We start from the raw sequence: 11,837 nt of genomic DNA on the forward strand, positions 1-11,837 counted from the left end.
ATATAATCCTGCACTGAAAAGTGAGCTGAGGAACTGACTTGGGTGTTGCTGAACTATAACACCTGCTGATAGGACTCTGGGAGTTGTAGTTCAATCCTATTTGGAGGATCAAAGATTTCCTTCCCAGATATATAGGATGTTTAGAGAAACATGAGGAAGAACACCAATAAAGCTCCCTTATGCCATTAATCTTTTGTGCAGGAGCACAGTGTCTTAATGGCAATGAAATTACCCTGGTGAACTGGGAATTGCCAAAGATTATAGCTATATAGCGACCCACCCACCCCGACTAACAGAGGCGGCGGCGGAGCAGGGCAAGGGGAAACCCGCCGGGCAGGGAAGAGGCACCCACAGCTCCTTACCAGGGACACTTTTCCAGCAATCCTCCCGGCCACCACGTGCAGTACGAAGAAGGAAAGAGGTTTGTAGGCAGTCCCACAAACCAAAGAAGTTCAACCAATCAATTCAAACTTCATGAGAAGTTTGAATTGATTGGTTGAACTTTTTTAGTCCCACTTTTTTTTTTCAGACTGCACATAGTGGCTGAGGACAGGGAGCCGCAGGAGACGGCTGAAACAGCCGCATGCAGCTCCGGAGCTGCGGGTTGCCGACCCGTGATCTAGGGAGAGAAATTGATTGCTCAGTTTTAGTGAGGCTGCTTCTGGATGGATTGGATTGGGCAGAAGGGGTTTGTTAGTTGTATGCTGCTTCGTTCTTTGAGTATTGTGTTTCCTTCTATGTGTGACATACCTCCATTTGTCTTCCTCCAAGAGTTTGTCAGTAGGGTCAAGTCCTCTGGGTTTTATTTGGTTCAGTTTGGGTAGAGCTTTCTTTTGTACATTGGGGTTTGGCTAGAGTTGCCTCTAAGTTCCTTACTTTTTCCTCTACTAGTTCACATAGTTTACATCTAATGCATGTGTAGTTTGGGTGTTCTTTGGGCATGAGCACATACAGTACATGGAACATGTATTGCATACCACAATAGTGTCAGTCATTTGTTCCATGAGTATGTTGTTTGAAAATCCTTCTTTTTGGTTGGTGGATATGCTTTGCAGTTAGCCTTGTTTCTAGCTTCTCTGTTCTGGGTAATTATGCCTATTTTTCTGTCCTTTTTCTGCCTGTTTGTGCTTGTTTTTCTGCCTTGCTATTTGGTTTAGATAAGTATGTGGTGGTATGCCCTTGGGTTTTAAAAGAAAAAAATTGCAGTTTATATTGAAGTTAAGAATTAGTGTTGGAATAGGGCTATTTAACAAAGGGAAGGGCTGCTTTCTCCTCCACAAGGAATTTGCTTTTAGCTTTCTGCTCTCTGCCTAAAAAAGTCTTTCCTTTTCTTAATTTGTTCCTTATTTATCTCTGTCCTCTCTGCCTTGGTTTTGACTGGCTTTCTGTGCTCAGCCAGTCTGTCTAGCTGCCCCCAGTTGCCTCCAGCCATTTCTGGTGAACAGGTTTAGTAGCCGGGCTTTCTTTGCTGGGCTTTGCCACCAACTGCCTCCATCCATCGGTCCATCTCCAGCCGTTGCTCTGTCTCCGATGTTCAGCCTAGTTCTCTTGAGCTGCCAGTCGGGTCCTCCACTGCTCTGTTGCCTCTATTATGGTGCCTTGGCGCCACCTGTAGGCCTTCCAGTCCACCGCTGCCACCACCCACTGCCTCTGCACTGCTCCCAGCAACCTCACTGGACAGTAGCTTCGCGTTGCCACTGCCTGCCGCCTTTGCGCTGCCCCCAGCCACCTCACTGGTCCATAGGTTCGTGTTGTTGCTGGCTGCTGCCTCTGCACTGCCCCCAGCTGCCTCGCCAGTCAGTAGGTTTGCGTTGCCACCGACTGCCTCTTCTCCCCCACTGGAGCTGCTAGCATGCCCCATCGCCCGGTTTGCTGTGCCGATCTCTGCTTTGTTGGGCTGGGTTGGGTAGCTGAACCACCGGGCCTTTCAGGTAGGCCTCTGTAGACCTAGAGGTCCTGCAATGTTTCCTTTGTGATCCTGTGTGGCTGCTCTGTTGGATGGGGGACTGCTCCGGTTCCTTTTTGATGGGCTCCAGTCTCTTGGCAGGCCTCTCAGGAGCTGCTGGGTCTCTCAGCAGGCAAATTGTTGGTGTTTTCCTCCTGATTCCTTGAGTCTTTTCCTCTCCTTTTCCCTTCTCCCGTCTTTTTTCTTTTTCAATGACCTATTTTTCCTTCTCGACCTCTCCTATTGTTTTATCTTAATTTACTGGCAACTTTCCTCCCTGCAGTGTGAGCATGCTTCCTCTGTTGCCACCGTCTTGAAAACTCATGATTAAATGATTGAATATGTTCTAAAGAGAATCACATATAAGAAAAATATTTCCTGTTTGATTTTTTTCTTTATTTGAGTATTATTATGAGGAAACTCATGTTCTAATTCCATATTTATTAGGGCTTGACTTTCAAATATTCTTATTGCAATATGTATTTATTTTGCATTGCACATATTTGTACAAAATACTCTCACTTTTTACAGAACCCCCTCAAATTGTTCCAGTAAAATTCTGAAATGCTCTCCTCCACTTGCCTAGCATTTGCAGAGCACAGTTAATAGTGAAATCATAAATAAACCTTTATCTCTCTGTCTGTGGAAGAAGAGGCCCCTGTGGTCTCTGTATTGAATATACTTAAAGGCAATATTCTAGAAATAATATTCTTCATCAATAAAAGTAATTTTCTCCAGCTGATTAATAATTTCCTTGTTGTCAGAAGTCCTTATTTAGTTAAGAGATTTTGTATTACTTTTTGTGTTAATCAATTCGATAACATTATTGTAAATGTTGTAAGACATGAAAAAATGTTGCTATTTTTAGTTCTTATTGAAAAGATAGCGTGGAAAAATCTACATCTAACACAACTTAACTACACATTTAATATACTTAATCCAAGGTATAAGGCTCTTGTGGTGTATCTTTGAAAATACTTTTTTCCAAGAGTGATTTGTCTTACAATCATGACACAATGAAGACCAAGCACAAATCCAGTGCCAAAGCAGCAGTGCCCTCCAGATTTACAGTGGGCATCTACTAGTAACAATATGGTGAAATGTATCAGTTTCTGTGCAATGTTTAATAAGGCATCAAGTTTCAAATTTCATCTTTTCTTCCATGTAAACCCAGAGTTTTTTGTGGATGCTAAATACATTGGCAATTTTAAAAGTTTAATATTTGACCTCCACATCTATCATTAATACTAGAGCTTTAATTAGATCCTTTTCTTTAGTACAAATGGCTATCTTCTAAATTGTCCATTTGTCTGTCTGACCTTTGTGATAGTAATAAATATAGCTACATGCCTTGGACAGTTTGATTGAATTGACTTCTTCCCATGGAGGACAGAGTACAGCAAGCCCCAGTCCCAGTATGCAAAAGATCGTTCAAAAGGCCTTGCAATTTTTTTTCTCAAATACGCTTTTTTCAGAATTTGATACTTATGGTAGGAGGGAAAGAACTGGGAGAAAAAGTCAGATATTGAAGACGATCCCAAAACATGTTGGCATCTTTTCATCTTCATTTCTCTCCAAGTAGGAATTTAAAGTCCGAGGATTTGGAAAGCATCTCGCAGGTCATCAATTTCATAAAGAGGCTGTGAATTAAGGAGAAATAAGTGATCCAAAAGCAATTATGAGAATATGAGACAAGATGACAAAGAAGAATAGTAATAAAGAAAACATCAAGAAAATGTAGGAAGAGCTGGGAAGTGGAGGGAAGGGTATGAATAAGAAATTAAGGCAAGAGAAGAGCAAATAGAAGGCACTAATTCTGTTTACACTGAGGAGAAGTGAGAGAAGAGCAACGAAGAAGAAGGAAGCTCAGTGAGAAAAGTAAATGCTCACCAAAAGGATACGCTGGAGTTGTCTGGTAAGACGCACAGAATTTTCATGAAGCCCTTCCCAAGCTTTGAAGGTTTTTTTGCGGTTTTCCACAAAGGTGTTCCAGCAGTAAAAATAGTCTGATAAGGAAGAGTCATGAAACATTTAAATTCAGTTAGATGTTATCTCCTAAGGCTGTGCAAATCTTTTGAAAGAGTTGCTTTGAGAATTCACAGGAGCATGTATAAAACATCTCTTTTGAAATAAAGCGACTCTCTCTTCACTGGCTCACTTGACTCTTTTAGAAGTTGCTCCCACCTGTCTCCCCATTCTAATCTTTTGAAGGATTTGCACAGCCTTTATATCATGGGTATCAAATTCGTCACGTGACGTGTCATGACGTATTGCAACTCTTTTTGTATTGCTGGCAATGGGGTGGGCGCGGCTTCGGTATGATGAAACCGGCCTGTGGGCCGGCAGTTTGACACCCCTGCTTTATATTCATCTGACAAATATAATTAGTTTATTTTGTTTCAAGGTCATAATGCAGATATCCCCTTAGTTTCATTGTATGATATTACCTTTCTTTGCCTAACAACCAACAGAATTTAATCTGTATTAAACTAAATTAAATTAATTCGAGGGAGACCAATCAATCAAATGGTAAGAAGGGGAACTAAGATACAAAACAAGAGATGTGCGAAACAAACACAGGATCAGTCAAAAGGGACTCCAGTGCTATACATTAATGTTTGAAGTATGCGGAATAAACAGGGCCAACTTGAAGCCTTAGCACATGGGGACAAGTATGACATTGTTGCCATTACTGAAATTTGGTGGGATGAAACCCATGCTTGGAAAATATGTGTTCTTGGAAGGCAGATATGATTTTGGATCCACTGAAACATATCTGTCAAGGATCCTGGAGTACTGAGGAACTAATAGAGGGCTAGATGTGTTTCCAATTTTCAAAGGGGGGGGGGAAATGGATCTAGGAAACTACATATCAATCAGCCTGACATTAATATCTGTGAAGATTCTGGAAAAGATAATCAAACAATGGAACACTTTGAAACAAGAACAACACATAGAAACAAACAAAGCTATGTTCAGAAGCCAGTATGTATTTGTTAAAAACAGATTATGCTAGACAGCCTTTTTTGCATTCTTTGACAGTGACTAAATTAGTAGACCAGCAAAATGTTCCAGACATAGTATACTTAGACTTCATCAAGGCATTTCACAAAGTAGACCACAACCTACTTCTTGGTAAGACAGAAAAAATGCAGCATAGACACCACCAGATGGATTTGTAACTGGCTGACCAACTGCACTCAACATGTAATCCTTAATGGAACTACATCCACATGGAGAGAAGCATGCTATGGGGTACTCCAATGTTGTATCTTAGACCTAGTACTCTTCAGTATCTTCCCCTAGATGAGAAAGGGAGGTCATCAAATTTTAAATGACTCCAAGCTCTGGTAATAGCCAAAACCTTAGAAGATAGGCTCAAGCTCTAAAAGAATCTTGTTGAGGCATACCCAACAAAATGCAATTCAGTAGTGAGAAAAGTAAGCTTTTACACTTACTGAAGAAAACTCAACTTCATAGGTATAGAATAGGTGGCATCTGGCTCAACAACAGTTACTATGAGAAGGACCTAGGTCTTCTAGTGGCAACCACTTAAGTATGAGCCAGCAATGTGCTACAGCTGCCAAAACAGCCAATGCAGGCCTAGGCTGCATCAACAGAAGGATAGTATCAAGAGCATGTGAAGTGCCGATACTGCTTTATACTGCAGTGATAAGACCAGACTTGGAATACTGAAGTTTTGGTCACCACAAAAAAAAATGTTGAGACCCTAGAACGAGAAAAGCAACAAAGATAATTAGTGGACTGGAGGCTAAACTATACAATGAACAGTTGTGTGAACCGGGTATGTCTAGTGTAATGAACAGAAGGACTAGGGCTGATATGATAGCAGACTTCCAATATTTGAGAGTCCCTCACAGGGGATAGATTTATTCTCCAAAGCACCTGAGGGCAGGATAAGAAGTAATGGAAGATCATTAAAGAGAGATCTAACCTAGCATTAAGGAGAAATTTTCTGTGAGAACAATTAATCAGTGGAACAGCTTGCTTCCAGACGTTGTGGCTGCTCTATCACTGGAGGTTTTTAAGAAACCTTTTCTTAAATGGTTTAGGAACTTTTCTAGAATGGTATAGGAACTTTTCTAGAATGGTATAGGAACTCCTGCTTAAAAAGGGGGTTGGATTAGAAGATCTCCAAGATCCCTACCAACTCTTGTTACTCTGTATTCTAATTATGAAAAATGTGGTATTTTCCTGACCTATTCTCAATACTATTCTCCCCTCAATATCCTTTTATTAGACTATTTTATTACTTCCAGTGAGGGGTAATTGTGGTTTCCATACTATACCAAGTTATGTCTGTTGTACTCTAGTGGCATAATTAGTTTTGCTTCTGAAATCTCTTCAAGTTTTGGCCTTGCTTTTGAAATTTCTTGAGATTGCAGGCAAACAAATCAAAATTTTACAAGATGTCATCTTTTAATTTTACAACAATTTTCAATTATTTTAGTTCTTAATTTTACAATTCCATGGATTTTGTAAGGGATTATTACAGATGCCATAATGCTGACTCTTCCTTTACAGCATAGGTGGTTCAACCTTTTTGGCTTGCCAGGGCAACATTAAGTGAAGAGGAAGTGCCTTGGGCCTCATATAAAATATATAATATAGTTAATGTATAGGTAATATAATGTATCCCACAGTCTCTGGGTTGGACATGTCTGCTTTACAGTGTTGGCTATATTTTGCAGTCACAATTATTTATTATTCTAGATGCCATCATTCTGCAATATCTTACCTTTGAAGGTCATGATGGCAATCTGAGCTCCTGCACGATGTAGACGTCTCAAGCCTTCAGGCTCAGCATTCCGCTCCTCACAGAAGTACAAACGGGCAGCAAAAATGCGCAGTGTCAGATTAGGATATGCACACAAAAAGTCAGCCACATGCCGGGCACAATCATAACATGGGCTCCAGGAGGTGAACCAAGTGATACGATAGCAGTGTCTTGGATCCAGATCCCAAGTGGAAATGTAACGTAGGAAGAGAACTTCAACATGGCAACCTGACTAAATAGCAATGGTACAGAAAAACTGGGATATGACCAACATACAATGAAAGGCAGAGCCTATAAAAAAAAGGATATAAGAGAAATCTAAAGGTTCCCTAGATTAGGATTGAGTTGCTCAATCTACAAATAAAAATTGTATGATCAGGAGTATCACATTTTCTTAGATGACACCAGGTCAAGTTGCTAGTGAAAAGTTATATGTATGATTGATACAGTGGTGGGATTCAGCCAGTTCACACCACTTTGGCAGAACCAGTAGCTAATTTTTTGTTGCCCAGGCCCAGAATGGACTTCCAGAAATGGCATCCACACAGAGAACCAGTTGTTCACATATTTGAATCCCACCACTGGATTGATTCCATCCTATATCTACCCTCCTTCATACATGGAAATAATATTAAGCCAAAGAATATCAGTTATCTGTCTGTCTGTCTGTCTGTCTGTCTGTCTGTCTGTCTGTCTGTCTGTCTGTCTATCTATCTATCTGTTGCAGTTAAGTGTATAACATTTCTGAGTGAAAATAATAGGTTTTAATTAATCAGGAGGTCATTACAAATAAGACTTCTGCATATGTATGATTTAAGACCCAGACCTTCTTTTAACCTTTTTAAGTTACCTGTCTTGTTTTTATACATCATGCATGTAGTCCCATTACACCAGGGGTAGGCAACCTTGGCTCTTTTAAGACTTGTGGACTTCAACTCCCAGAATTCCTGAGCCAGCCTTGAAGTTCACGAGTCATAAAAGAGCCAAGGTTGCCTACCCCTGCATTACACTGATCAGGCTGGCATTGAGGTGCTTCCAGACACAATTCCTAAAACTATCAATTAAAAGGCAGCTATTTTATTTTTTCCCCTCAATAGGTTTTTGATAGCAGGAAAAAGACAGACTCTTTATAAACTATGAATCATTCAAGGTAATTTTAAAGAAAACTAAAACTGAGTGTAGCCAAAGATTTGGTCTATTGGTCCTATGATATTTATTGGGGATATTTTTTTTACTTTTAATATTTAGTCTGAATCCGGTTTCCTCTAATTTAAATCCATTACTCTGCATTCTGCAAGGAGAGAAAAGAAGTATCAATCTTCAATATAATATTCTTTAAAATACTTGACTAATGTGTGCTACTACCCCACCTGATTTTTTTTTCAAGGCTAATCTATCCAGCTGCATCATTTTTTCTTCATTGGTCTTAAAAATCATCCTTGTTGCTCTTCACCAATCATGTTTTAATTTCCCTGAATCTTTCAAGTGTAGTACTAGAATAGGATATAGTACCTGAGGTGAAATCTGAATCAAGTAGAATAAAATAGAACAATTTCTTCTGATTTAGAAATTACAGCTATACTTATGTAGATGGAGCCTAAAACTGCATTTCTCCTTTTTGCAACTGTATCATATTTATTTGCTGCTATCTCAGACTCTTAGTAGCTAACAAGCCATATCGAGCACTTTGTATTTGTTATGGCATTCTGTTAAGAAACAAAGATGGACATTTTTAACAAAACTGAAGATCAGGCATTTGCTAGTGCATAAAACTCTATAGGCCTTAATTATATAACTTGCTTATTCATTTAGGTTAGCATAAATAACTTGCAAGTATGCACATTTGAAATTTAGGGTAGAAAATTACTGTTTTTCAGATCTTAGCAGAGGGGCCAACAAATTGGACTGATAAAAAAAAGAGGAGGAATCTAGGTAATAGAAAATATCAGGATGAACCAAGCTAAGGCTATAGAAAATTTGGTAATAAAAAAGACTGGACAATCCCAAGCCAAAATCAATGTAATGCACATTGTACTCTCAGTACCTTGACTAATTAGGGATAGGATAGGCAGAACTAAAAAGATATCAAACCATCTAATGAAGGATGTTAGGATTTTAGAAGGAACTACTCTATCAAAATCAATTTCTCTTTTTTCACCACCATTATTTACTTCTACAATCTTCAGCTATCTACCACCAAGCTCTATGGAACAGAACTTCAAAATTTTACCTTCCTCCATTTTAGGCTGTCTTTGCTTATTGAAATAAAGCATTAAAATCTGTCTCAGACTTTTGAAAAATGAGGGAACGTGGGATAGCACTCTTCAAATATCTTAAAGGAATTCATAAGAAGACTGTAATGAAATCCGTCCTCTGTCTTCCCAAAGTGGACTAAGGAAAACATTTTGATTGGTTAATGGGACCTATTACACAAATGAAAGTGTCAGCTGGAAACATTTGGAGAAGAAAGCAGAATATTTCTAGAACCAGCTTCACTTTTTGCCAAAAACTAGGCAACGTTGGAAAAGGAAATAATCATTCTCTCCAATGTTCCATAAATAACTGAAGAAGGGTAGGAGTTTTTATGCAAAAATCACAACTACATCATCAATATTATTTTGTAATTTATCTAATCTGGAAGTGACATGGATTGGCAAAATCATGGAATAATAAAAATAATAAAAATAAGTATAAATACCAGTGCTCTCCAAAACATTCAAAATAAATACTTCGTGAAACATGTTGACAGGATCAATGCATGTTAATTGTACCCACCAAAGGCTTTTCAAAGCTCTCCTCAACCATCTGTGTCATTATGCTTTGCTGGTGGCCTCAGAGGTGTGCATGGTCTGTGCACACACGCAGATACATACAAATAGCTGGGCACTGCCTTGAACAGCTATTTTAGCATTTCAAGAAAGACTCACTTCAGTGTGCTTTGTGAAACATAGCTTTTCTCTTTCTCTTTTCTCTTCACTGGTTCACAGGAAGACTAATATTTGAATAAGCAAAATGATGTGCTGTAATAAAATGTGCAGGACCCAGAGATAGAATAGAATAGAATAGAATAGAATAGAATAGAATAGAATAGAATAGAATAGAATAGAGTAACAGAGTTGAAAGGGGCCTTGTAGGTCCAAACTCCACCCCCCACCCAAGACCACGTGGAATCCAAGAAAACTTTTCCCCTTGCTTTCATTGTTTGTAGGCCCCTACTAGAGAAGACCCAATGGGAGCTAAATGTGTGTCCCTTTACCTTATTACGCAGATATCCAAAATCCAGGGAGCAGGATGTGGCACTATTCCGCTGTTTTACTACATAACAAAGATAAGTTTCATGACGGCCTTTAGCCCATCTCATGTTCTTGAAATGGTAGAGAAATTTCTTTTGCTTCATTAGAAGACTGCAGGGAGGCAGGAATATTAAGAAAATTAACAGCACATATTTATAGATGAAGGTCAATACAGGACAAATCAAGAACTTGACCAAAGAGGAGATTAAAAATGAGGAACTCAGAAGCAGTTAGTCAACTAAAGGGTTATCATTTTGTGCTAGGCAAAAGAATACACCCTATGTATTCAAGCATTTAACAAACAAAAAAGGACAAAAGAAAATCAATGGATATAATTTAGTATATGCTGGCATGACAAGATCAACAGGTTCCCCTGCAAGTTTTAGAACATTTTTCTATGGTCCTTTTTGTCTTACATGCTTAGTGAATTAGGTTGCCCTGGTTCATTAGCAATGACTTGATGACACATCATCCATCCATCCATCCATTCACAATATTGTGGATATCCAATATTGTAACTGTCCTTAAATATGTTTTTTTCATGTTTCTCTATCATATTTTGCTATCAATTTTATTTTAAAAGGATGCTTTCTGACCCATTCCATTCCTGTATGTCTTTTTCTACAACCCATATGGAGTTTTAGTCAGAGTATGCCATGGCATTCAGGAGTGCCCCCCCCAAATGACATTCAGTCAGCAATACAGTTTACAACAGCTCTAAGCTATAAAAGGAGGAAATACAGAGGAGGACTATATTAATTTTAATGTAGAAAGCCACAGTGATGTGTGGCTAAAAATGTGAGGCAACCTGGTTAGAATCTCTCAGTTCTTCACTTTATTCAACATTCACATCTCAATAGGATCAACTTATTAAAAGCACCTAAAGCCCAAACCGACAAGTAAAGTTTATTACAGATGTTACATGCTCCAACAGAAAGCCTATATCTCTGACATTCCTATTTTTACAGTGAAGAGGGTTCTTTATCTATCCTTCCCATCCTAGGTAGAGGCTCAAAGAGAAAACCTAAGGATGTCAGTCTTCTTATTATGATAACAAAGTAAAGGAAAAGGGGCACTTCTTCATGGCTGCATAAATGCACATTCTTCCTGTCTCTGAGTTGGCAGAAAAGAATGTCAACACAATTGCACACCTCATCACCCCCACTGAGGTTTACTGTGCTTTCAGAACAAGGCTGGTGAGGAGTACTGTAAGGACCCACTTCAATCCACATCTTAAGAAAGCAGAACTCTTGGAAACGGTCTCTTCCAACAGGAACTTTTATTAAGAGAAATTGATAGCAGGCATGATAGACAGGATCTGAGGAATTTCCTTACAAATTGATGTTTTAAAGTGTCCCTAAGCAGCCCCTACCCTGCAGTTCTTCCGGGCGACTCAGACCAGCAGATTTCTAGGTGTTAAATCCAGGAAAGATAACATCAATCTGGCTCCATTGTACATGATCATTCAACAGTTCCTCATATCTTATTTTGATGACAGAAAAATAAATCAGATTCCGGAGGCTGCATCTTTTCACACATACACCCCTTCCTAGCTGGCCGGTAAGGAGAAGTTCAGAGGGGCATAGGATAAAAGGCTAATGGTTACATTGTGATGGTTAGCAGACCTGAGGCGAATAAACAAAAGGTTACTTTGTAGTGAATAGAGGAGGTGAAAGTAATAAAACCCTCATGCATACTCCCCCTCCCCCTTAGTAGTATGGCAGGATCCAGGAGAAAGTAAGAATTGGTTTTATATCAGAGAAGATAGATAGAAAAGAAATATAACTGGATTCTGACAAGT

General features: G+C 39.1%; 1 protein-coding gene across 1 annotated transcript; it reads right to left on the minus strand.

Moving 5' to 3' along the window:
- Positions 1-3,531: 3,531 nt before the first annotated feature.
- On the minus strand, positions 3,532-10,668 carry AICDA (activation induced cytidine deaminase). Its single transcript, XM_015817036.2, has 5 exons — positions 10,633-10,668; positions 10,000-10,224; positions 6,705-6,975; positions 3,836-3,951; positions 3,532-3,585 (listed from the first exon to the last, which is right to left on the minus strand). The coding sequence occupies exons 1-5, from the start codon at positions 10,666-10,668 to the stop codon at positions 3,532-3,534; spliced, it is 702 nt and encodes a 233-aa protein (XP_015672522.2).
- Between the last annotated feature and the right edge of the window lie 1,169 nt (positions 10,669-11,837).

Source organism: Protobothrops mucrosquamatus, unplaced genomic scaffold (assembly GCF_001527695.2).
Source record: "Protobothrops mucrosquamatus isolate PMUCROS unplaced genomic scaffold, P.Mucros_1.0 scaffold_125, whole genome shotgun sequence".
In the NCBI taxonomy this organism is placed as follows: domain Eukaryota; kingdom Metazoa; phylum Chordata; class Lepidosauria; order Squamata; family Viperidae; genus Protobothrops; species Protobothrops mucrosquamatus.